Source organism: Emydura macquarii, unplaced genomic scaffold (assembly GCF_026122565.2).
Source record: "Emydura macquarii macquarii isolate MOO-44397 ecotype Brisbane River unplaced genomic scaffold, CSIRO-AGI_Emac_v2 contig_450, whole genome shotgun sequence".
In the NCBI taxonomy this organism is placed as follows: Eukaryota; Metazoa; Chordata; order Testudines; family Chelidae; genus Emydura; species Emydura macquarii.
In genome coordinates, this window is record NW_027130587.1 from 9,576,579 (window position 1) to 9,604,519 (window position 27,941).

The window sequence follows — 27,941 nt, forward strand, 5'->3', positions numbered from 1 at the left end:
AAAGCCCCGAATATTGGGACGGTCCTTATCGGGACTTCTGGTCGCTATCTGTCAAGCACTAGGACAGCCTTCAGGGCAATGGGCACCATGTAGGAGCACCATGTAGATACAAAATGCTGTTATTATTTTAGCCTAGGATGGGTGGCAAGCCATCAAAAACTGTCCACATTATTCATGCTTGTGCTCTTCTTTATAAACACAATTTCAGCCAATCTGGGTATGACAAACTTGCTCTTGGGCCTAGGACTTCTATTCATTTTCAGCCTGAAACAGATTTTTAATAAATGAGTTCTCCCTCTCAACCCCCTTGCAAAATGGGGTTCATACAGGAATGGAAATGGCGACTGATTCTGGTGGTGTCCTCATAATCAATTCGTCAGCTGAATAAGGCAAGGCAGATAGAGTTATTCTGCCATCTTGCCATACAGATATATTCCCAAGGTTTTATCTGAACAAAACCTGTCCCCATTAGATTCCACAAAAACCTTGTGTTTGTACTAGGTCTGTACAGACTGGTTCAGATTACACATAAGCCACTGCCAATTTTATTACCTGACTATTAGCAGGCACTGTCATCAGCCTACTGTGGGGAAGCGTACATCTGGCTAAAATATCCATGTGCACATCATATCTTTATCGGTCATATGTCTCAAATGCACAGAGGGTTTATTGTTTTTTCCATAGCTCCAACATACTGTGGGGGTCTCATGATTGCAGACAGCACATAATGATTTATCATGCAACCTGGCACCCCAACTGAGATAAATGCAGGCAAAGCACTGCCAAGATCTTCAGTTTTCTGGCTTTATCCTGGCAAAGTGCTGCATCCTTCAGCAGGAACATGCAGAGAGAAACTTGGCGGGGTAGGTCTGCATTAGCAAGCATAGAGCCTGATCCAAAGCCCAGTGAAGTCAGTGGAAATGTTTCCATTGACTTCACCGGGCTTTGGATCATGCCCAGAGTACTGAACAATCCCCATTTTCTCTCTCTCTCAGAGAGAGAGAAGCTAGTTATACGGTTTCAGGTTCTCATTACATGTTTCAAGATAAGCTGCAGAAAAGATGTATCCATTAAAGAAAAGGAAACATGGAGCTGCATTGTGTTAGCTCAGTTTTCAGCCTAAATAAATTCTTCTCATAATATTCCCCACCTCCTGCGCTGCCTAAAGAATTTTCCCTACTAATCTTTCTGTTTTGTTTTTGTTTTTTTTAAAACTCTGGGTCCACTCATCCTTTACATCACATGCATGTGTGTTCTATTCCAGAAACCCTTCGGTCAAATATTATGACAATAGACACCTTAAACATGAATAATTAATAATAAATAACACAGCTACAGAAGCTAGAAAGGGATGGGTGAATTGGTAGAGCCCTGCAAATCCACAGGTATCTGCTTTATGTCCACACCCACAGATGCGGATGTCCATGGGCCATTTTTTGCACATGGTGGATTAGATGCGGATCTCAAAGGTGGAGAAGCAGCTGTCTGTAGCTCATAGCCTTTGAGGCTGCTTCCCTGCCTTTGAGATCTGGGGGTGGGAGCTGGCCGCCGATCAGCTATTTGGCAGTCTGAGGGGAGAGGGTGCCCAACAATTGATTGGCGGCCTGCCAATCAGCTGTTCTGTGTCTCCCTCCACAAGCTGCCGATCAGCTGTTTGGGGGTCCCAGAACTGCGGGTCTCATAGGGATGAGGATGCCGTAGGAGAGAGAGACTGTGGATGATGGGTCAGATGTAAATTGATTCTCGCAGATGCAGATCCACATTTTTGTATCCACACAGGGCACTATGAATTGACTCAGATACAAGACTCACCTCCCTATCTTTATGCAAAACCCACACTGAAACTTTTTCAAAGGTCTCAGAAGTTCATTTAATTTATTCTCCTCTCCCCACTATTTTACATTTTCATGCCACTCTGCACTTACAGGTCCCAACTTTACTAGAAGTGCAAATGACAGCATGCCAGAGCGTCCAGAGATCAGGAATGAGAGAATAACTGGAGATGGGCCAGAGTTGCAGTCATTATCCAAATCACTATTTGTACTAAAAACTTGGGACACAGTTAAAATAGCATATGAATCTGCACCACATTGTTTTGGGGTTTTGTAAAACCTAAAGCAAAATCACCCTTATGGGAAAATCCAGTAGAATTTAACAGGGTGATCACAATAATACTCTATAGAAACTACTCCCAAAATCTATAGAATTCTTCTTTTTTTTTTTTTAAAGAATGAGATCCTTTCCACAATTTTTTTAATTCACCCTATGGAATCCATTTTCTATTGATTTCTATCCCTGCTATAGAATATTGTGGAATAATCTGAACATTTTATAGAAAGGTTATCATCCTCTTTTAAGTTCCATAGAGTTGTTTTCCTCCTTTTTAATCACAAAAGGATGAGAGAGCCTGTGATCGTGGTATATCTGTCCCAACTGGAAACAGAAAGTATCAGATCGTGTGAGAAATTCTGTCCCCGTTAGATTCCAAGCCCAGTCTCTAAACCAAAGCAGCATATGAACTAAATCTAGGAAACAACTGAGGTTTGCACATCACTCGCTCACTTGTCACAATGAGCAAGTTTTATTTAAAAGCAGCATGTTTTAGCTATATTCCATAGTGCATCTGTTGCCTACTGAGAATATCAACACTTGCAATTTACATTTGCAGATTTATAATGCTTTTCATTTGTAGAACTTCTTTAGCTGACCAGAAAGATTTTACAATAAAAAACAAACACTAAAACCAAAAACCCATCCAAATTTTGTGCAGCCTGACAAGATTAATAGAGTTGTACTACATACACCATCATGTTCTCCATTTGGCTTTGCACCATTTCGTATAATTTTTCACAGTGTTTCAATGCTATATGTGCCCTTGCAGAAACAGAAAAGAAGGTTTGCTCATTAGTCCAGCATCTATGCCCATATTAGGCATTAGAAAAGTGCTTACCTTTCTGACCTGTAATTCTAAGGACACTTTCAAGTTACCGCCTTATTCTGAGCTAGAATGATTGCAGATGTACATCAGTTAGAAGAATACCCCATGGTTCCAAAGCCTTGATGTCCTATTCTTCTATTCACTTTAATAATGGGTTCCTTTTCTTTTATTATATGTTAGTAACTATGTGAGGGAGCTCTTGCCACAAGTCTTTGTTCAAGGCCATTCCATGCTCTTCAAAGCCTTGCCCATCAAAACTTCCACATTTCAGACGCAGCACGGGTAAAGTGCCCACCTGTAGCAACTTTCACTCACAAGCTATGCATGATGCAGCAGAATTACATCACGGCTTATAAAGGGCTGGATTGTTCAGAAGAGTGGACTGTTCAAGAAATGGATAATGAGCTACAAAGCCTTTCAATGCAAGGTCACTGCTTCAAAGGCAGCCCAGAAATAACCAAAACGTCCTCAAAATTGATATCTGGTTAGTGACTTAATCAAACATGTTCAGTGGTATCAGTGAACAAGCATCCACAAAACCACCACCATGACTGACTCCAGTTGGTCCAGCACAGAAACCAAGTATTTGAATGGGTCATGGAAACTCAGCTACCTTCTCATTCCTAGAGGTAGTCAGGATAGAGGCACATAGAAGGGACAGTGTGAGGAAGCTGGCACCACTGTATACCTGCTCTGTGAGTGAATAAAGGACTTCAATTTCCTGGGTTGTCAGCTGATAGCTTTCATGAGCACTATATCCATAATACATATCTGAAAACAAGCTAAGGAGGAAATGGCTTGGTGGGATACTTTGAAAGGCACTATTTCCCCACTTCTCACTGGACACTGTTTGGAAATTATAGGACAGATCTATCTGCAAGTGAAAATCTGTTTGTAAAGGGTTTCATCTAGGGAATTGTATAAGGTGAGGCAGCGTGGTCTAACACATAGGGCATAGGACAAGGAGTCAGGAGCCCTGCATTCTACTGCTGGCACTGCTATTGACATGATGTGTGACCCTGGGCCAGCCTCTCCATCTTTCTGTGGCTGTTTCCCCTCCAGCCCTTTGTCCCTCATGTCTATTTAGATTGTAAGTTCTTTGAGGCAAGGACTGTCTCTCACTGTGTATTTGTACAGCACCTACCACTACTATAATTCGAAGAACAGTGACGACTTACCATCCATATCAAGGCGCTGCATGATAATTGCCAGTTCCACCTCACTAGGCATGTATCCCAAAGAGCGCATAGCCATGCCCAGCTCCTGCTTAGAGATAAAGCCATTCCCGTCCCTGTCCAGCACCCGAAAGGCTTCACGGATTTCTGCAATAATGAAGAAAAGAAGAAGGAAGAAATAGTATGATGGTGCATTAACCTCTCCATGCAAAGAACATACATCTCTCTTTATTATTCAGAGATGTTTGTTAAAATTCCAGTAATAGTAACAAAGAGATTTTTATATATATAATATAATATAATAAATATATGGGATATTATCAATCCTCAAGTTTTCAGGCATAAGACAACCACTAGGAATCCAAAACTAACTTGCCCCTAGGCAAATTATTGCAGAAATGTTCACTTAGGGTTTTTCTGCATCTCTCTGCAGCATCTGATACTGACCAGTGTGAGAATCAGGAGACTGATCTGAGTGGACTCTTCTTATCTAGTATGGCTATTCTTATGTATCTAGACTTATGATCACCACACCAACACTGGGATACAATAGAATAGTTCATCAAATGGACTCAGAGTGCTTTTCAAAATGTAATTAATTAAGCCTTTCAGCACAACCGTAAGGCAGAAAAGTATTGTACATTATACAAGCAGGGTAATAAAACCATCACCTTGTCGCAGGGTGAAGGAAGCTAGGCACACTGCCCAGCTACATGCAGATTCATATAACCTAAGCGTCACCCACATCATCACATTGTAAGGAGGCATTAGAACAATGTCTCTCCACAGTTAAATAAAGTCTCACCAAACTAAACAGGAAACTTTTGCCTACAGTCAGTAACATGTTGGGCTCAAACAGCTGCCTTTGGAAGTTGAGTACCTTTCATAGAAGACTCATATCTCCCAAATGAAGCTCTAAATACTCATTTTCTTTCTTGTTTGATAAATCGTGATGTATGCCTTTTAAATCACCTCCAGGCAATTTCCACCCCTCCACTAGTTTTCACGGCGTTCCTCTAATTTATAACTGTTTTACTGCTATAAACAGCCTCAGATCAATAAAAATGCTGTGAGAACCAGAGAAATCACTTCCATCATTCTTCCCAACCCTGGCTCAGCTTTTAACATCTGATATTGTTTTTATTTTAAATCTGACACCCACACCTCAAGCCTTTAACAGTTCCTTTAAACTCCAGATAGCTCAGCCACCATTCCCTATCCTGGAGTGTCCATGTTCTGCCAATGCCTTGAGGGCACCGATTGTTATCCAACTTTGACATACTTCGGGGCTTTCTTAACATTGAAGTTCCACCATCAAACTCCCTAGGTGAAGTGGTCATGTCTGCTTAAAATGCAGAACATTTTGACTCATGGCAATTCTGGAGTCTCAGCCAGCTGGGTAGCCTTCCTACTTTAAGGGATTTGGAATTGTGTGGTTTGTTTTGTTTTGTTAAATAAGTTTTTCTTTTCAACACATATTTGGAAAGAAAACACAGGACATTTTATTAAACATCTTTCAGGGAGATAATCAACTATTAATGGATTCAGTAATTTCACATCAGTCAGTTCTTTATGATCCTTGTGAGGATATGTACACATTCCTTATTTAACATGTCATCAGTGATGTTTATCTTACTTATGCATTGGTTTCCAGGATGTTGACTGATCATTTTCAATTTACGCAGGGCCATAACGTACCTTTCACGAGTAAAACCTACAAGGCGGCAGAGGACTCGAGAAACTCTGCCAGGCAAAACACACACTTTCTGATGAATGCTCTCCTGAAGGGGAATGGTTCAGGGAACCCCAGAGGAGCCCAGTGACACCCATAAGGAGAGGCACGGAGCAGAAGTCAATATTGCTAGTACTCACATGGTATTCACCCACGTGGGCCCCAGAGGGAGTATTCCAAGGTGAATGGCTACTTTTCCCTATCCGCCTCACCTCACCAACATGCTACCTCAGCATTTGTGGGGCCCCCACTGCACAGAGTGGGATCCTCAAGACTGCTAGGAAAGTAGGAACATGACACAGAGGAGATGTTCCCATCATCTGCTTTCACTACTCTATCTCCATTCACTTTCCTCCCCTTTGCCCACGCGGGAGGGGAAGTGCAATGAGCACTTATCTGCGGAGATATTTCTTTGTAACTGTCTCCTGCAGAAGTTGTTGTTTGTAAAAGCAAAGATCACGGAAGCACCAGCCAGGCACTACAAAGTTAATAAAATGTATATACTTAAACTGATGAAAAGGACGTTAGTGGTTGGTTGGAAAATGGGGCTTTTTTTTTCCTGCAGAAAATTCTGACTTCATAAAAAATAAAAATATTTGTATTTAAAAATATTGCTGCAGTGCCTCATGGGAGTTGTAGTTCTGGTGCCTCATACTCCCATTCTCATCTATATACTGGTCAGATTACATTTCCCATGATCCACCATGATTCCCTAAGGGAAGGAGAGGTGGTATACTATGTGAGTTCCATGGCCCCAGTGCATCATCGGAGATGAAAACCAGTCCAGGAGCTCAGCCCACAGACGATAATGAGGACAAAATAGCACCAAACAACAACTCCTATGAGTTATTTTGGCAGCATGTCTGATTCAAGATATTTTGCTTTCATCCGAAAAATTAAATTTTCTTTGTCAGGTATTTGGTTTTCAATTAAAAATGGAAAATTTCCTTTTTGTCATAAAAGTTTCATCAGAAAATTTTCAATCAGCCCAAGGTGGTTAAGGCACTAGCCTAGGATTCAGGAGATACATGGTCAATTCCCTCCTTCACCACAGACTCCCTAAGTGATTTTGGGCAAGTGTCTTATTTTCTTGTGCCTCAGTTCCCCATCTGGACAATGGGCATACTAATGCCTTGCAGGGAATCAGTTACAATAATACAATAATAATAATAGACCTTCCATCCAAGAAAAAGCAGATGGTATCATAGCTCACAGTGGTAGTGTTGCAGTGACTTAATTATTTTCTAATAATTCTTTTAAAGCCCAAATGCAGCTTCTAAATCAAAGCTCACATATACCACTGTTGCTTTGATAAATCTATTGTGCATTTATCGTTTTCATTTAAATAAAAATATGCTATAATTTCCTGGTTGGTTGGTTTTTAAATCGGCTTTTTTATGTCATCCATACAAGGCCTGATTCAAAGACCACAGAAGTCCAAGGAAACGTCTCCATTAATTTCAGTGGGCATTGGATCAGACCCATAATAGCTATATTTTCAGTTCATAGAGGGATTAACTATGGCCTCTTTATATGTAAGTGAAAGATAAATGCTACCCTAGATCCACCTTCACCCTTGCATTGGAATCGCAATAATGTAAAATGGTGACGAGTCTCTTCAAATCAAGCACTGTTGGAAGTTTCAGTACATAATGCAGAGAGACTCTGGAGTAGCAATGAATCCCATTATACACTGCCAGCTCGAGTGCTATCTATTATCATATGCTGGGCTGAAGCGCAGTAAATATTATAGTAGAATCCATTCATTTAAAAAAAAAAAAATCCTTTGACAGCTTTAAAAGAAACAATCAGCACTAAAAATATGGTAGGGAACTAACAAAATGTTTTTTTAAAGGAAAATATGATGCGTTAACTTCAGAAAACTTTACAAATGGCAAAGTGGGTTAGGCCCTGATCCAGGAAAGCACTTAAACATGTGAATAATCTACATTCCTATATTGACTTCAATGCAGGATTTATTAACTCAAACATGTGTCAGGTTTCACTGATTTCATAGGGAGTTCTCACATGCTTAAGTGCTTTGCTGGATCAGGGTCTTGATCAGAATCCCTTCTTAAACTTCAGTTCAAGCTCTGTTCCACAGCCTCCAGAGAAATGAACTTTTAACCAAACCTGAAACATCAACTTCTGACCTCAAACATACCTTTTTTCGCTCATGTCTATAAATACCACTTCCTAGTGTAAGTATATTTGAGGAGCTATAAATAGGTTGTAATCTAATTACTAAAAGCAGCTACTACCTCAGTCAGTGCCTCTTTTGTATACTTGTATGTAACTCCACCTCAAACATTTTTTCTCTGTAGCACTCTCTTATTCTACTCTCCAACAGACTCCTGTTACTGCTGAACACATCACCTAACTTAAAAGTCACAAGGCTCTGGTTCCTTTAAGCTATAGTCAAGACAACTCTATTAGCTAATAGGTACAGAACAGCAGTTCCCAAACTGTGGTTTCTGAACCTGTGGTGATCTTGGATTACATGGTTCTGGCTCCCCTCTTTGTTATCAGCGGTTAAATTTCATTACAAGAAGCTAAAAGTACCCATCAATACTTTCCTTATATCACTTTTCCAAGTAATCACTGTGGTTGCAATGGTGACTGATGCTACTGGGAGGGGAGGTATCCATGAAGCTATCGCTCAGCAAAGATGCTGTCCACACTATGAAAAGTTTGAGAACTTCTTTATTTAGACCAGTGGTTTTCAACCTTTTTTAATTTGCAGACCCCTAAAAAGTTTCAGTTGGAGTTGCAGACCCCTTTGAGAATCTTAGACATGGTTTGCATATCCCCAAGTGTCTGCAAACCACAGGTTGAAAACCATTGTTCTATGGTAATGATAACCTTTTGTTGACCCCTTAGCATAGTCTGTGGACCCCCAGAGGTTGAAAACCACTGATTTACACTATAGGCTCTTGGGAGGCAGGTACTGTCTATGAGAGCAGGGTGAAATTTTTTCAACAAATAGGTTTTTTTGTTGAAAAATGCATCTTTCTGTGCTCCAAAACTGTCTTCAAATTTTTGTCCAATTCAGGGAATAATTTCAGCACAGAAAAAAATGGGAATTTTTTTTTTTAAAGTCAAAACATTTCATTTCAACCATTTCAAAATGTTTTGTTTCGACTTTCTTTCAAAATGTTGTTTTGAAAATTTCAAAATGTTTTGTTGCCACTTTTCACTTTGAGGGCACGTTGACTTCAAATTTGTCCAGATTAAAAAGAACACACAAAAAGTGTGAAAAACAGCAAAAGCAAAATTTTTAAAACATTTAAAAAATTAATTAATTTAATTTAAATAATTAAAAAAAATAAAATAAAACCAAAAATTTTCATTTCAAAATCAACCCAAAATGTTTCAGTTGCTTCGAAACAACTTTTTTATTTGTTTCGGCGAAAAATTTCAAAAAAAGATTGCTTTTGATTCAGAATTTTTTTTCAGAATTTTTAATTCAGTCCTCAAACTGAAATTCCATTACTTGCTCAGCTTTACTCTACTACTCTGGGTTTGTACGGAGCTTACCACAATATGACCCCAAGTTTGGCTGGTCCCTAGGCACTACCATAATAAACATAGCGATACTAATAATAACAGTATAGAAGAATAAGGGCTAGATTGTTACCAGGGGGTGGGAGTAGGGCAGAGCGGCACTGCCCCAGAATTCTAATTCTAGCAGTCCTATGCAGGGGATGGCCAAACTGTAGCAAGCAACTGGTATGTTTAAATTCTACTGAGGATTTTAGTATGTTCCCATTCCCGTGTATATTAACTGGCTTCACTTTGTACAGCTGTTGCCCTCCAGTCCAACGTAGGTAGTCTAACCCCAAATCCAGAAAACACAAATAGAACTACAAATGAAGAGGAAGTGGTAGATTAAGTATATTGGGATTTTGCTATTGGGAAACAGTGTGTGAGGTAGATGTGAGACCTTAGAAGCATGGACACTTCAACAGACTATTATATTGAGATGGGCTAGATGCTTACAGGCCCAGGGATTAGTCATATATTTTGGTATCTAAAAATGTTATATGTATCTTTGTGAGCTAGAGAGAGTATTCTAGGTCCATGGGGGAGGGTCACAGAGCTTCGTCCAATAACTAAAATCAGAGGGGGGTAATAACGCAGATCATGGGGCAAGTTAACATCTCCAAAGAAGTGCCATCCCCCAGGGTGAATGAATTGCATTGAATTCAACCAGGCTGAAGTGTCTGAGTCAACGACAAAACCAGTAGCATAAAGGGTCAGCCTGGACTGGCTGAATGACCCCTCTCTTTGTTCCAACAATTGACATGAGATTGTAACCAAGAGGGCAGAGCCCTGCTGGAAGGGTTTGAAGGACTGGAATCTGCCAGGGCCTCCATGTTGATAGATGAGCGACATCCAGTAAGCTTTGTGTGCATGTGGACTGTTGGTTGTCTTGTATGTGCTTTATCAAAGCTGCCTCACCACTGGTAACCCCGTTATTGTCCCTGAGAGAGACAGGGACAGACCTTCTGGGATCAGCACAGTGGATTGCAGGAGGGCTGAAAGCCTAAATCCCTCATCTGCAGGCTGAGATGCATGTCCTTGTCCACAGAGAGGTGATGGCTGGAGTCTGAGCAGACCTGTAGAAGGCAGAGGTTCAATTAAACCCAGAAAGGTGACAGTGTGTTCCAGCAGTAACAGCACTGGACTGAGACTCAGGAAACTTCAGTTCTTCAGGGTGATATTGGGAAGTCATTGCCCCTTTGTGCCTCAGTTTCCCCATCTGTTAAATGGGGATAATGAAACTGGAGCATCCTCGTAAAGAGCTTTAAGATCTAAGAATGAAAAATGCATGGCTCTTCTGCCAGTCAGTCTAAGGACAGAAAAATAAAACTGTGCAGAAGAGGTTAGACTGAGTGGCAGTAAACAACAAAAATGAGATTCAGCTGGAAAAAATGCAAAATCATAGAACTAAGAGACAAACAACCCAAAACAGGTAATTCAGAAGAGGGAGGGACTAGAGAAGTACTAATCCAGAAAGAAATCTAGGGTGATATTCATTATTTATTTTATTGACAGATTTCAATAATTATAATAATATAATTCTATGATTCATTTCCAGGTGCAGGTTCTGTATAGACTTAACCAAGAAATATTTCCATTTCAGAGGAAAACCAGTGAATCTGGTTCAAAGAGTAATCTATACATAAAGTTAAAACTTTTCCATCTTCTCTACCATCCAGAGGTCACAGGTTTTGTGGATGTTTGCTTCAGCTTCTGTTTTTAAAAACACATTTCTCATGATGGTTTAGCCTGGCTTTTTTTTTTTCCACTCATGATTTATGTTCTGCAAGGGCAAAAAGGTACAGTACTTCATTTCTCAGAGTTATTTGAGCATGCAAGGGTTTTTGTTTTTAATTAATTTCCACACTCTGATTGCATTTGACATCTGCACCTTCTGGTTTTATTTATTAGGCAGCACATGGGAATTCTATTAAATCCCAAATTCCTCTGGGATGAAGGAAAGAACGATCAGGTGAAATAAGCATTTTTTATTTCCTTTGTGAAGGGCATGAAAGTAGACAGCTGTCATAGTCCTGACTTGACATCCAGTCTAGCAAGTCATTAATTATCTTCATCTACATCTGAATCCATGAAGATTCAAAAACTACTTCCCCATTTACATGAGTTACTCTGAATCAGTTTTTTTCAATGAATTTCATTTCAGAAAAGCCTTTCACAGAGGGATTTGTTTTGGTGATGCTGGATATTGTTTTCCTTTAAAACTTCCTGAACTTTCTTACCTAAAGTTCAGTAGTAAATTTATTTACAGGAAATCCCTATATGACTGGTAACTAGAGGCAATGCTCATTACTTCTTGTTACGTGTTCTGATCCAGAGTGAATCACAACTCTCTGTGAAACAAATCCTACTTCAGCAATCACTGCCTGCTAGCTAGCCTCAGGCACTGCACATGGTTTCAATATATTTCATAGGTTAGAAATAGCCATGTAACAAATTTGCAATTAAGCTGCAACTATTGACCACACTAAGTATTATGTAATTGCTAAGTACTATCCAATTATTCCAGTCACTGTAACATGGGTAGCAATCCTACATTCCTTATGCTACAGCAGTGTAGATCAGGCCTAATAATTACCAAGTAATCGGCAGGAACATGTTACTATCATATAAATGCATTGAATAAAGAATAAGACTGGTGTCTTACTCACTCCTGACCAAGGCTTTTAAGGCTGCACAGCTCCCTTTCTTCTAGTGCGATATCCCCAGCAGGCCTGAAAAGGCCAACACCTGTGCTTTGCTTTGCTTTCTCTCCGATGAGTATGAACAGTATAATTGCCAACAGTTACAAGTTACTACACAGCTCTTTCTAAGCAAGCACAATTATTGTTCAGGTGAAAGCAATACAGAGAAAGTGTAAAAAAACAAAAAACAAACTCCAATAAATGTTCCTATATGCATGCTGACAGCTTACCAGAGGTCACCCATCGGTTTATGGGGCCTCAGTAGGTCCAACCTTCCCTAAAAGTGGGGGTCCTCCTTGGACCACAAGCCTTGTCCGTTTCCTGGATCAGAAAGAAGTCCCCAAATCAGTTTCAACTCAGGCTATTTATCCAAAAATCCTTTCATTGTCTGTTGGTCTCTGGAGAATCTAGTTTGAACTAGCATATGCGAGCTTCCCCAGGGATCTCTCTGGGGGTATTACAATCTGGGTGATTTGCCCTAATCACCACCCACCGGTTTTAGTTCCTGAGGAAGCTGGGGCAGCCCTCCTCCGAAGTAGAACACAATCATACATAAACCATTCATCTAATATAAGGGACACCAAAGATACTTAAACTTAATTCAGTGAGGTCTTCCAAGTATATGGCAGGAAGTTGCCATATCTGTCATGGTATATATTTAGTGCCAGCTATAGGTGCTGGCTTGACAGTCCTTAAGGATGTTTATCTGCATAACAGTGAGGACAGTCGCACTGAAAACTTCCCATTACCCACCTATTGCCAGGCAAATGTGTCTGAACCCCGATCTAGAGGGACCATGTAGAGTAGTTATAATTTTATGAACCCTGCAATGTCTTGTCTTTCAGTGCTCTGCAGAAGACTTTGACCGTGAAAGCCAGCTGTCAAAAGTGCTTGGAAAGGCAGTGACTTGTTTTACATCCTTTTATGTCATTCCCATTAGAATTGGCAATCTACAAGTCTAGTTTTAGCAATCCTTTGAGTAACATCTTGGGTCTGTTTCTGCTTATGTTGAAAAGTAAATGGGTGTTTTTTCACTGATTTCAACAGGACCAGGAATAATCCCATTTTTTGCTACAGAGGGTGAAATTCTGAGTCCAGTGAAGTCAATGGCAAAACTCCCATTAACTTAATTGGGGTCAGGATTTCACCCAGAATGTGCATTATGGGCCTGATCCGGCTCTACTCAAATCAAGGGAACTCCGTTTCTCATTGGTTTCATTGATAGCAGGATCTGGCCCTCAACTGGTGTATGAAATAATGCAGAATAATTCAGTGAGCAGTGATTTTAAATAGTATACATTTTCCCCTTTGTTTGCAGCTGATTGGGAAGAACTTTGCTTTAGTTCCCTGCATCAGAAATAAGCTTAAAAAAATAAAACACCCATTGATGACCGCCACAAAGAATGTGTTTGATTCCCAAAGGTCACCATGCAAATTTATACTGGTTCTAGTTCTGATTGCTCTGTGGATCGCTGAACACCGGTCGCAGTACTATTGATTGCTCAATCAATCAAAGTTGGTGTGAGGGAAATGTTGACTAGTCTACCTCACTGCATTGTTTTTACATCTCAAGAGACCAAATATATAAATCTATGCTGTGAAAAATGGCAAGTAAGAGAGGGCATATCAACGAAGAGGTAAAAAGAGAGAAGTGTAAATCTATGTTTGTTCCCAGCATACTGGTGCTCATTGCAAGCATCAGTGCAAAGATGATGCATCATTACTCAGGTGAAAAATGTATCATTGGCAATAATGTTCTCTACTAAAACAGGAACATTCTTCCTAGCCAACTTAGAAGCCACTATGCATCAGAGCTATGATATGGCTCCTGAATGGCCTGCACTTGGGACTTCACTACTGCCACCCTCTGCCATTCCCAATTCCTCTCCTCCTTGCCAGCTTCTCCCTCTCTTCTCCCTAAAACTCACCTGGTGTTTCTGACCTGGAATTCTTCTCCCAGCTGCTCTGTGGACACTATCTACTGCTCCCTGCTGCCCAACCAGTCCATTCTGTCTGGGATAATTTCATGGCTGAGGCTCCCTCCTGCCAATCACTATTATCTCAGTCTCTTCCCTGTTTGACAACCTGGTCCAGAGAGCTTCAGCAATGGTGACAGATTGTCGCATTCCCAGTTTAAGCATCAGAAATGGTCAGCTTTGCATTCCCATTCTCCCAGCCAAACGGCTCAGAAGAGGGGTCTCTTCTTGGGCACCCGCAACCAAACAAGTCATTTACAAATATCAGCATTTGAGACAGATGTTGGCTATACAAGCAAAGGTCTCATTTTGTTTCATTGAGCAAAGAGCTGATTGTTACAGATCTCAGCATTTTACCCAAGACCCTACAGCACATCATTGTCATTGTGCAATATCTAGGCTGGAAGTGTTGCCAGGGCTGCATTTGATGCTATTTGCAGAATGGTTCTGTGGTCTCAAAGCACAAGCCAGGAGCCCCCATCCACCTTGACACATGTACGCTTGCGTATTAAATTGAAGAGTCGTATGACCTCTTTCTTTTGATTGTTGAGCCATCCCACAAACAGCTCTGTGTAGAAAAGAAGAAAGATCAGTTGACTTTTAAACCTGCAGATTGATCCCAAATACATAAATTCAGAGAGTTCTAAAAGATCTGCATTGAGAGTGACAGTTTCATTTGGTTTCTTTTACTGTGAATTACTGTGCTGCTGAAAGATGCCACATTGCTAGACCCAAAAGTCCGAGTTCTCTGTTCATCCACACAGCAGGCTCAACACAAGCTGCGGCAGCATGAGCCCCCCAAACTCCTCAGCCCTGTGTAGGGGGACCAGATGTGCACCAATCCTGAGCTGGAGGGACTGCAAAAGTAGGTCACAGTCCCTAAGGCTCATTCAGCCCTCTCTGATGAGACTGCCAAGAAAAAGGACAGCTATACTGGGGGCCTTCTGTGATTTTCACCTGGAAGTGGACTGAGACTGCAAGTGTAGTATTTTCAAAGCACAGCTGGGAAAGGAAGTCCCAACACATCTTCTTATTAATTATGGAAAAAAAATTATAACCATGAAAACGTATGGTTCCTCCCCCATTAAAAGTATCCAGTTAAATGAACATCCCATAATTTTTCTGTTAACGTTAAAAACTGCTGTTAAGAAAGCTGAATAAGGAGCCAGCTATTTGTCTTTCTTTTCCAAAGGAACTCCTCTCTTTCCTTTCCCTCATCCTCCTATTCCCATCCCTTTAGAATGAATTGCTGATGGAATGTTTAACCCCGATTTTACAAACAGATTGAGGAGTCCATAAAGCTGAACCTCTCAAAATTATATTAGCTGCATAACAAAACTGCATAAGTCATTCACAAAATCAAAATTGCATATAGTCATTCACAAAATCAGGGTTCCACTGTACCACCATTTATGGACAATGAGACCAATTTTTTCCACCCACAACATCACTCCAGTTTCTTGCCAAGAGTATTCAATCCATACTCATTGAAAATGTTTGCTGGATATAATAAAAAATCAAGACCTTGGTCACTGTCATTTCAAAGATAGATGATAATTTGATTCAAGATCATTTACCAATGACTCATATTAATGTCAAACAGATAATGGCTGTCCATCATTTATTAATTTGCTTCTAATTTACTTCTAAAACAGTTTTTGTACAGTTCTTAGTAAAATTCAGTCTGCAATCTTGCAGGACAATAACTGTTTGGAAATATGACGTCTGTCTTCATTTATAGCTATTTTCCTACCCTGCATGAAAGGAGTTTTTTTTAGATTTTGAAAGCTTTCTTTTATAAATTTACTGCTCAATTTTCAAATTTGGGTGCCTAACTTAGAGCATTAAGTTCCACATTTTTAAATACATTTAGGACAACATCCTTGAAACAGCTAAGCAGGGATTGATTTGTTATGGCAACATTTCAAAGTCACCTGACATTTGGTTCTGATGAATTCAAGAAGTTGGGCTCCTTTTTCTCTTGGAAACAGAGTTTTGCAGGTGTAATTAACTGTGGGCGCAACTATTTGGGGGCAAAAATGATTGGAGTTAGACAGCGTTTTACAAACCCAGTACCTTTAAGTAAATTTCCACATGGATTTCCTTGGATACAGTAACTCCACCAGTTGCCTCATTAAAGATCCTATCATGGGAGCTGCTGAGTGCCCATTGTGTGATCAAGCCCTAAATAGATCGCACTACATTAGATATTGCTGATTATTTTTCTATACATTCCTCCAGCATAAGCCTACTCACTTCAAACACCAGTTTCAACCATCCCCATGTTTCCTTTTCAATCAATAATTTTTACCCTTTGGGCCCCAGATGCACTTCCATTAACTTTGTCCTAAGGCAACAGACTGTCTTGTAAGGACCATAATGTACCTTTGATTTAAGGTTTTTTTTATTAAGTTACTTTTCCCCCATGCATTTTCTATTCCCCAATTCTCAGAATCTATTTCACCTGGTAAGCAGCCATGGATTTCTTTCTCTTCAAAACAATATTCATTATAACATGTAAATTGCTATACTGACAGCATGTCTTGTGAAAAGGAGCATAAAGAGTCTGTTGACAAAACCCAATCTCTCTCTAACGTGCCCTTTCCGGCTCTCACTCATTACCCTTTCTCTTTACTGTGTCAGAGAGAAGGAAAATGAGCTTTTCTTTACTCTCTCTCTTTTTTTTTTTTTTTTTTAAAGCCAGCTACACTGAATCAGAACTTCCCATATAGGCTACACTTACACCATACACTTTCGGCGGCAGGTAGCGTATGTGTAGCTACACCCTGCAGTGAAAAATAAGCTATGTCCACACTGCAGGGTGTAGCTAGACGTGTCGGTGAAAGGCTTTGGCAGGTGGAAGACAGGACTCAGCAGCTAGGAGTTGTTGGAGTTTTTGCCTGAAGCTGCCAGAGCCTTTCCCCCTTGCTGGCATCTTTCCCAGCAGCCTCTTCCCTGCCAGAGCCTTTCCCCATTGCCAGAGTCATTTCCTGTGGTGGAGAAAGGCTCCAGCAACTGGGAGGCAGCAGGACACTACACAGTTAAAAATAGCAGGGCAGACGGTGAGGCACAGCTTGGGCGAGTGGAGAGCCATGTAGGGTATGTCCTCAGGTATATACATAAAGCCCTGAGGCATACCTGTACTCTATCTGCCTAAGCCATGCCTCACTGTCTACATTGCTACTTAAACTCGTGATGAGGAGCTACTCGAGTACATACTCTGCATGCTGCTGAAAAAAGCGTGCAGCGTAGACACAGACCAAGTGTTCAATAAATTCAGCCATTGTGGTCTTTGTCTAAATGCTGGAGATAAATTATAAATGGGGCTGTTTTATGACAGAAGTTCATATTAGAATTCATTCTATCATTCGATTTATAACTTCTCTGATAAGCCCAGCTTTTCTTCTGCTAGCTTCTACCAGATATATTCGGTGCACAGTAAAAATGGGGTTCTGCTAATATTTTCTGCTCAATGACTAGCGACTATATTCTTTTAATGCCTCTGAACACTTTCATATTAAGGTGATCTTCATAGGAATGCAAATTCTTTGTGAACCTTAGTAATGATCTGACTGGAGAGAAGGGTTCTACAATTCAACCTTCATTATCTGAGTCTCAAATTTCTACAGTTCAACCACCTCCTCTGGCAATTACAGTGGAAATACCCTTGATCGCCTGACTTCTCGATTCTATAAACGGGTGGAGAATCCCCAGTGACATTCAGATAAATAAGGCTGTTCAGAAGTCCCAATAAGACCAAACCAAAGTAATGGTGCAACCACAGTAAACACTTCAGGTAGTAGTAGAACACGAGTGTAAGTCCATTAGTCATATTTTTAAGAGGACATAAAAAGGATACCGAAAGAAGGTGGGGAAGCAAGGAGGAAGAGATGCAGCACCATGAGTTTAAACATGATCCACCTTCTATGTGGTTGAATAAGCTGGCATAACCTTTTGCAGGCTAGCTGTGTCACCGGACTGTGTATAACAAAGAGACCAGTTGCCATAGGACTGCTATTCCCACTCCTGCACAAGAGAGAAGGCAATGGGCAGAAGGTTCCCTCTCTCACCCTCCATATGCCAGCGCAGCTCAGCTGAGCCAGAGTACAGTGGGAAATAAACTGCACCACGTATAGGATTCTCTCTACATTACAGTTCAGTGCGAGCCTGTTCTTCTTTCGGGGCAGTAGCATCCCTTAACTCAGAGTTTGTGGCAACTCCATGATCTAGCCTCATAACTCTCTGTCCCACCTGTAAAAAGGAGTTAATTTCAACATTACAGTTGGAGGAAGGCTGAGGAGAGCATTGTACAGTTATTTATGATGAGGTTTGTTTTGTTTCCCAGTAAATTCTTCAGGCTGCCACAATTAAATCAAATAAATCATTCTTTTCCAGAAGTAATTTCAGATTAGAAATAAAATGGAAGTTTTCTAATAAATCTTTGTACCTGGGGACATTTAGAAAAAAAATAAAATTCTCTCTCCAGAAAATGCACTGTCTAGTCTAGTCTAGTCTAGGGAGTTTTAATAATATATTTTATTTATAATGTTTTTAATGGGCATCTTCGGCATCTGTCTCTTCCACTTTTTGAGGATGCTGGTGATTTGATAGCAAAAAGATGTTGTATATGGAAGTATCTGATTCTCTTCACAGTATATAGAAAATGAATGAGAATGGGAAATAAAACAACCTCCACTGACCTACATTAAAAAAGACTCTTTCCCCTAGAGAGGGTTGGAACCCAGAATTCTGATTCCATGGGAAATTCTACAATTTCAACAACAACAAAAGCTTCTAAATCAGAACAAAAATTTCATTTCAAAAATCAAAATATCATTTTGTTTTGAGCTTATCAAAAATGATTTATTTCAATAAGGCTAAAATGTTTTGTTTCCACTTTATCAACTCAATTATATTATATTATAATTAAAATGAATAGTTTTGATAACTTTCCATTGAAAATTTCACAAAATTGATATGTTCCCAGAGAATGTTTGATTTAATCCAATCAGCATTTTCCAGTAGATACCCATTCTGTTGGAAAAATTACGAACAGCTCTAGTCTCCCCTACTTCCTCCATATGCCTTTGATCTGGCTTATTTATGGCTCTACATAGTGTAAGACCATTTGAGAAGGTTCCTCGTATCCTTGATCATGAAGCAGCACTGAGAGGTCCACTCAACAACATGTACAACAAACAACAACACTCAAGTGCAGCAAAGCTGATACAATATTCTCTAATGCCTTGTGTCATAATTTTCACCACTGTAGAGTGCAAAACTCGACCAAATTAATTATGCACCCACTGTGCACGGGTTTAAAGGATGCAGTGCAATAGCAAATCATACCCATTATTGCTAATGTGTCCTCCATTGCTGGAGTATAAGTAGTGTCAGTTGTAGAAAGAACATATTATTTTCAGCTGAATTGAGCTTTGTCCAATTAGTTTGATCACTCATCCCAAACACTCTTTTACCTAGTTAGAGAAGGTTGGAAGTACATCTTTGGAGGTTCCCATCTCTTCCAGCTTCCGCTGCAACATATCTAACTACTGCTGGCCAGTGCTGACTGAAAAGCATATGTGCTAAGTCCAAACGTTTCATGATTGAGGGCCTAATGGTCAGCATCCAGTTTTGAAAACATTTGAAAACATAGGTTTAGCAGTGATGAGCCTCCTGTGCTGCATGCTACATGCACGTTCCTTTACTCGGGGTGAAGATACAGGTGTATCAGATAATGCTGGGCAAGTATGGAAATAACATTTATTTTTCATCTCACATACTAAGTTTGATATTGTCCTTCAGCTTCCAACAATAGCCATATTTAATGCTCAGAACATAATTATTCTTGGCCCCCACCATATTTTGAGGTAATAAATTTGTGTATTGAACACTAAATCTGAACCTCTGAGATTACTTCTGGATATTTAGAGGATATCTTTGGGTATCCTCGTATTCTGCCTCTGGCCCATCTCTGAAGAAGTTTCAGAAGCCACAAGTCATATTGCATGAATATTTAAAGTAACATAATTGCTACAGCACTGGGACAAAGAATTCAGACAGAGGGAACATTTCAATCCTTTACTAATTCTTGGCTTTGGCCACGGTTAGAAATGTTAAACCTGTAATTTGCTTTGAGAATATGCTCTGAGGGGAGCACACCTTAACATGCTTAAAACCACCTTCACCAAACAATGACACATCACATCATGGAACAGGACATCCCAATCCCCCAAGAGAACTGCTTCAATTCACTGGAGGTGGAGAGGAGAGGAAGAAAGGAATGCTGACTGCACGCCTCTAGTAGTCACCTAATCACCTCACACTAAAATCCATACGGAGTATCTTTAAACATCTACAATCCATACTTGATGGGGACCACATCATGGAAGAAATATTTCCTGAATCCCCTCTTCTGGCCTCCAAACAACCCCCCAATTTCACCAAGCTCATCATCAGAAGCAAGCTCCCCACAGACCAGGACACACCAACTCAAAGGGGCACTTGACCCTGCTAGAACAACAGATGCAAAACTGCAGACATACCTCCACTGCTACGCTGATCAATATCCCCACAACACACCTTTCAAGATCCATGGGTCCTACACATGCCTCTTACAGCATGTGGTGTACCTCATCCAGTGCATTAAATGCCCAAACAACAACTATGAGGATGAAACCAGACAATCACTATGCTCTTGAATGAGCTCACACAGACACATGATAAAAGACAAAAACATCATATCACCCACAGATGAACACTTTTCACAAAATGATCATTCCTTATCTTGCCTCTCAGTCCTCATCCTCAAAGACAAACTACACAACACCTTCAAAAGACGAGCCTGGGAGCTTAAATTCATAACTTCGTTAAACACTAAAAATCACGGATTTAATGAGGACATTGGATTATGGCTCATTACAACAATCTATAATCCACTAAACCTCCTTTGTCCTATGACAGCAAAGACGTTAACTGTCCACTTCACCTTGTATGGTCTCTTATAACATGTTAATTTCTTATGCTAAACAATCTGTTTCACCTTGTATTTAACTGTGACAATGCTGCTCCCATAAAAGATATTACCTCATCCATCTTGTCTCTCTACTACAGCTAATCTTCAACTATATAGTCTATCCTCACAATGAAGTTGCAGAGATATGACAATAAGAGAGCTAAGCAGATAATTCACACCAGGGGTGGGAGAAGGAAATACAGCCGGATCCATGCTTAATGAATTAATGAAAATCTTTATGGAATGAAGCCAATAAAAACAGAGGAATTATGCAAGAAAGAGCTACAGGGCTCAATCCTTCTCTCCTTTAGACAAGTCTTATTCCAGCAGAGCCCCATTGATTTGAGTGGAGCTGCTTCTGATTTGCACCAGTGTTAACAAGAGGAGGATTTACTCCTTTGTGCCCATTTCTCATATGCTAGTTCTGATTCAAATTACATGCCAAGATCAGAGCTCACCAATGCCTTTAGTCCTACATAATAAAAAATCTTAACAGAGAAAGATGAAAGCAAGGCTCTTTAAAGAGAATGGTTTAATTAGTGGGCATATCACATTTGAAAATTTTCAATGCACAGGCAGTGTGATCTCTAAATTTTAACATGGTAACTTGCTTTTATCAACATTTTATATCCATGCTCACATGATATATTGATAAATAATCAATCCAGTGACCATTTATACTTAAATTCAGAGACCTTTTAGACCATAGAATTACTGAGAGTTTTAAATAAATAAATAAATTGTTGCTCCCCTACAATCCACTCATACTGCAGCTCCCAAAATAATCTTCCTCCCTCGATCCATCCACATCACACCCTTCTTCGAATCCTTTCCATAGTCCCCTCTTCACCCACCAAGTCAAGTTTAAACCTCTTGTCCTTGAGACCCTCTGGAGTTCTGCCCCAGCCTTCCTCTTGCTCTCATTTCTTAATGTGCTCCCACTCTTTCCTCTTTCTCTCTGCCAGGAGCATGAGCCACGCTGTTCTCTTCACTTCCTTCTTCTCCCGTCTTCTTACTTTTTCCCCTACAGCCTCCAATGCACCAAATGACACCACCACACCAGTACCAGAAGCTCCCCACCCTCCTCTCTCATTTGAAGCCTCCCACTCTTTCTCAAGGCCCTCAAACACCAAACCACATCAGCAAAATGACTTCTCTGCCTCTGCACTGCATGAGAGGAGATAACGGGAAAAGAAAAGCTAACCAAATCTCCTCCTTTCCCCAGTAGAAGAATGGGTAGAAAATTCAGAGTTCTCCTCCATGGGCATTCATTCCCATACAGGGGAAGATAAGAGCTCAGTAATAACACAGTAACATAGTCTGTAGCCTCATCGCCTTGTGCTATGATCATAAATTGGGCAGGGCCCATACTTGGATGGGAGAGCTGAAAGGAACACCTATGAAGTGGTGTTGGCAATTTGGCAAGTGGCATTTTTCTCTCTCAGTCATTATAGAGCTAGTGTCCTAGTGAGCAGTAGGGGGTATTGCATTATGCTGCTGGAGTTTTTGTTTGGCATAAGGCAAAAGGCTGAAGTGCTCAGAGATACGTGGGAATGATGGATTCTGTCTGCTATAAACATAAAAACATTTTAATTAAGAAAATGATCTGCCTAAAGATTCCAGGCATAAAGCAAATCAATAAACCAACCTCAAATGCAGGCATAGGTAAAACTTGCACTATGTGCATTTGATCTACTCTATATTAGCAAAATAGATCAGTTTCACATTTCTAGAAAAGGATACCAGATGTCTTTGACATCATCTAAATTATCTCTATTTTTAAAAGTTACTTTTCCATTTGCTGCCAACCCTGAAAGTCCAATTTGCCAAGATAACATATCCAGTGTGGATGAAGATTTCCAAACCTGAAGTATCAGTCTCTTAGCAACCGTAATACCCTTTGTATTAAAATGGAGCACAGTGAAAATGTCATCTTCTGCAGCCTTTTATGCACCTAATCAGTGAATTCCCATTAAAAAGACAGGCAAGTGGAGTAAAATAGTACTTTGAAAATCTCCCTCTCCCCCCGCACCACGAAATAAGCAGCAGATCATAACGAAAGGTGCAGCACACCCCGGTCAAGAAACTGGTATGATTCATGGAGATATTAAGACCCTTTCCTTCCATTTGCCCAAGAGTTCTGAGTTTAGTAGCAGTCTGTAGGCACAAGCAGGATCGATAAAGCCCTGCTCAGTTTTGTGCCCATCCACAGAACCATTTGACAGTTCCCTCTCTTGAAATCTGCAAGAGTTCCTAAAAAGTTTTTTAACTCCCACCCTCACATCTGTTGCCTCCATTCGAGTCCTCGCGAAAGCTCATACTCTGATAAACTGTACTTTGCAAATTAACATTCTGGGATCCTCAGGGGGTTCCTCTCCATTCCGAGGTCCTCAGGAATTGAGGTGCTATATAAATACACAACCATATTGTAAATGTATGAAAGGCCATAACAAGCTTCTCAAGATGTCACAACAACTCTCTGAGCTTAGATGTGGCCTCGTGCACTTTCAATTCATTTTATACCGCAAAAATATATGAAATGTAAGGCAACTAAAGCTGAAACTGTGTCCCCTGATTTCTCTCTGCTAGCCAAATATGAGGAGTTCAGTTTACACAGAGCGGTCTCATCTTCTCTCTGTTTTCTAGTCTCTGGGCAGATTTCTGACCTCAGTGCAATTACTGTCCTGCTGGGCTCTAGTGTGGGATCAGTCATATTGTTTTTGTGTGTGTAATGGGAAGGGGTTAACTCACCACTGTCACCTCCTTGTGGCCATGTGTGGCATAACAGCTGTCTGCCCATCTTCTGCTGATGGCTGCTCTGCCTCTGCAGCAACCTGCCTCTTCCTGTGACATGGTCCTCTGGCCAGGTCACTTTAAAGCCTCTCCCCTTCTGGAGTGGTCCGTGAACAAATAGCAAGGGAATTAATGCAAATAAACAGAGCTAGTGAGAGAGAGGGGAATGACTCCTTTTCAGGGTGTATGAAAATCCATGAATCCCGCTCAGAATGTGTCAAAATCTGGCCCTCCCTGCCCTCTGCGCAGCTCCTGCCTTCAGTCAGCCCTTTCCTCAGGAGCTGAGAGCTGACACTCTGGTCTCTTCCCTGGTCTGCCAACAGGTGAGCTGCTCTGTTCCCCTGTTAAGTGCCTTCTCCAGCATGTGCATACCTAGCAGGTGTAGTGGGACTGGCTGAGCCCAGAGCAGCTCCTTAGCCCCTTGTTGTCCAGTGTAGGGTTTGTACACCCCATCACAGAACCTCCTCCTGAAGATGCCACCTGGGGTCCCGGGCCAGCAGATTGTACCCTCCACCCCGGAAAAAATGGCATTTGGGTGAGCTTTTCCTGCTGTATGCCGAGTTTGGAAGGTGTACAGCAGGAGGGATAAATACCAATACTTAAGCCGGGGGTTATGTCTTTCCTGGTGTTTAACCACCGTAAGGGGCATGATTGGTAAGAAGCATGAACAGATTTGCCAGGAGGTTGTATTGGAGAGTTCACAGCTCATTTCACAGCCATGCCTGCCTTTTCCATCACGGAATACGCCCGCTCCCAAGGGAGCGGCTTGCGGCACAGGCAGCGTAGAGAGCGTTCCTCTCCATTTGCTTCCTGGTCCAACTCTCACTTCTGAGGCATCAATTTGCAAAATAAATTCTTTTGAGCAGTCATGATTGAACAGGATAAGCTCTTTGCACAAGTGGTCTTCCAACTTCTGAAAGGCCCTTTTGCAGACCTTGGGCTTGTGAACCTCCTAGGAGCTATTGTTCCTAAGTAAGTCTCTGAAGGGGGCTCCTGTCATTGCAAACCCTGGCGCAAACCACAGTAGTAATCTGTGAGGCCCAACAAACTTTAGACTTGTTTCTTCGTGACTGGGGTAAGGCATGCTTTGAGGGCCTACGCTTTTTCCACAAAGGCCCTTCCCCAAACAACATCCCAGGAAGGTGGTCTTTTCTTCTCCAATCTTACACTTTGCTGAGTCTGAAGCTGGCCTAGCCTCCCATAGGGACTAGCGTACAGCGGCAACTTGTGCTAGATGTTTATCCGAATCTCAGCTGTAGATGACCAGATCATCTAAAACAGCACACTGCAGGTGAGCCATGTGGCTGAAGAACTTGATCCATGAGCTGTTGGCATGTCACTGTGGTACCATGGAGGCCAAATGGCATAGTCCTAAACGATAGAGGCCAAATGGCATGGCGAGGGAGGTTTTCTCCCATGACTCCGGTGTGAGTGGGATCTGCAGTTGTGGCAGGTCGGTGCTGTCTGAGGCCCGAGCAGTCCCTTAACCCCTTGTTGTCCAGTGTGGGGTTTGTATACCCCATCACATAGATTGAGAATATTTTGTACTTAAGGCACTGAGCTGGGACTCAGGAGATCTGAGTCCAGTTCTCTTGCAAGACTTCCTGTGAAACTTGAGGCTACTCACACTTGGATCTAGATCCTGCAGATGGATCCCCCAGAACACATCTATTTGCGTTATTTTTGTGGATGACTAACACCAATAGTTATGATGATAATAATAATGTCATGGTGACTGTTTGGAGCTCCAGGGAAGGAGACAGAGGCTGTCTAAGTAATTTAGATTTAAGAGAGGAAATAGTCTTGCCATTTACAATCAGATATATCCAGGCTGTGATGTATTTTACTACTGCAAGGTGATCAACAGTTCTGAAATGATATAAAACTGAATGAACAGTATTGCCCTTTAAATAATCAATTTAGCATTTGGCTATCGGAACTTTCAAGCCAGGTACATTACTTGCATGCTTTATTTGTTGTCTCAGGTCAGAGGGGGACGCGTCATTTGTAATCCTATTTGTTTGTGAAATAAATTAAACAGATAATGTTTTCCCTAATTAAAGACCTGATAAGTTATATATATATTTTATATTGGAGCTAATATTTACACCACAAACAAACATAGTTTGACACCATACAGACTTGTACTTCTGTCTTATTATATAGCGAGCCAGATTTTGAGAACAGCTATTTCACACCCGATGTAAGGAAGAGGGAATTTTACTCACATTATAATTTTTTATTAATCATGTTCATTGTATCCAGTGCCCTCCACAATGTGCACAGAATCATTGTATACACACAGAGAAAATATACAACCACAGTATATATACAGACAACACAAACACAGACACAATAAACAGAAAGAATCTATATACAATCAATGTACGCACAGGCATGATATACAGTCACATTACGTACACAGATAATATACAGAATCACAGTATGCAAACAGACTCAATATACAAACAGTTCCTGCCTCCACGATCTTACAATTTAGAGACAATATTCAACATGAGGTGGAATTGTCCCCAAATTAAGCTATACTGAAACAGCTATTAGGGAAGTTATTTGATAAATTTACTATGACATTTCTCCTTGCAGATATTTATTTACCTAAATGTATAAGAAATATACTAAAGAAAAAGCCCCCGAAAGCTCTTGGCACCTTTGTCTCAATTAAAGATACCATCAAGGGAAAAGGAAAGCCAGCAGCTACTCCACACCCACGAGCAAAAAGTAACCGTCACAGTACAAAGCAAGCCCAGCAATACACCCCTCGCTGACACAAATATCAACCACCTGTCATGTCCCTCCCTCTCTAAAAGTCTGGGTAAACAGACAGGCTTGCAGTGTGCCTGAATGTCAACAGATGTCCGGGTAGGTGGAAAGAGTAGGTTAGAAAGTTAGGGACCCCTCGCATCACAAAGAACACCCTTCTGTCAGTTCCCTCTGTTTTATATCAGCCCAGGGGACTACTCACGTGCTTAAAGTTAAGCATCTTGTTGAATCAGGGCCATAGTGTCTATACAGCATTTATTACATGATACCTGTGAAGGTTTGAAATGTTAACTGTTCTAAGAACATGTATGTAAATGTTTGTCAAGTAAAGCTGAACTTTATTTAGGGAATGACAGTAACTGTGCATAGCTGTATATTGTATGAGACTTGACATATTTTCTTATCACAGAAATAGCCTTGTCGCCTAGGCCTAAGAATACACAGGTTTAGCAAAACTCCGAAATGGGGTAAATTTGAAGTTTGCTGGGAAGCCACCACAGAGGAAGCAGGATCAGATGAGCATCTTTCTCACTGAGCTGTGGTGAAGATAAGGGAGCAAAATTCCTAATATAACATACAAAAGATTACATTTAAAAAAAAACTCATAAAACTCTTTTAGATGCACTGAGCTTTACCATCTGAGAGAGAAGAAAAAGCTCACAGCAGAGGAGAGGCAAAAGCTGTGACATTCACTACTCAAATTATCCTACATGTGAAAAGAGGGTGAGGGAATTCTCCACTGCCTTGTGCAGTCATTTACACCTGCCATGACATTTTGTACATATTGTGCCAAGGTGTAAATGACTCCACAAGGTGAAAGGCAGTAGAAAATCAGGTCCCTCTTCCTCCATCCTTTTTCTTTAAGGGCTGGTCTCCACAAAGTTTCTGTACCACCATAACTCATAAACTGACATAGTTAAAGTGGTATGACTCCTTCATGTGGACACAGTTACACTGGTACAAAGGTGCACAGTTTATTGCAGCGCACAAAAGGGGCTTCTAAACTGATACAGTTCTAACAGTACAAAAACTGCGTGTAGACCAGCCCTAAACAAAGGGTCTTTTGAAATGTGACTCTCCCATATATTACCGCCCATCTCTGCTGAAAGTCACTTCTCTCTTGAATGGAAAAGCTCATTCCTGATTGCAAGCTCAGGCCCAAGACTATGATCCAAATTCAGAGACTCACTGACTTCCACACAGTCCAGGCACATGCAAAGGACAAAATCTGGCCCAGTTTGTTCTCCTGGAAGAAGCAATATACTAAAATAATTAAATTATGCCAG

General features: G+C 40.8%; 1 protein-coding gene across 4 annotated transcripts in view; it reads right to left on the minus strand.

Moving 5' to 3' along the window:
- Window positions 1-27,941, minus strand: part of CALN1 (calneuron 1) — a 269,840-nt gene that overhangs the window by 98,248 nt on the left and 143,651 nt on the right. For all 4 annotated transcript variants that reach the window (XM_067537934.1, XM_067537932.1, XM_067537935.1 and 1 more), the window contains exon 3: window positions 4,117-4,260. In XM_067537934.1, coding sequence (XP_067394035.1) covers window positions 4,117-4,260 — 144 coding nt within the window. The remainder of the gene's footprint in view (window positions 1-4,116; window positions 4,261-27,941) is intronic.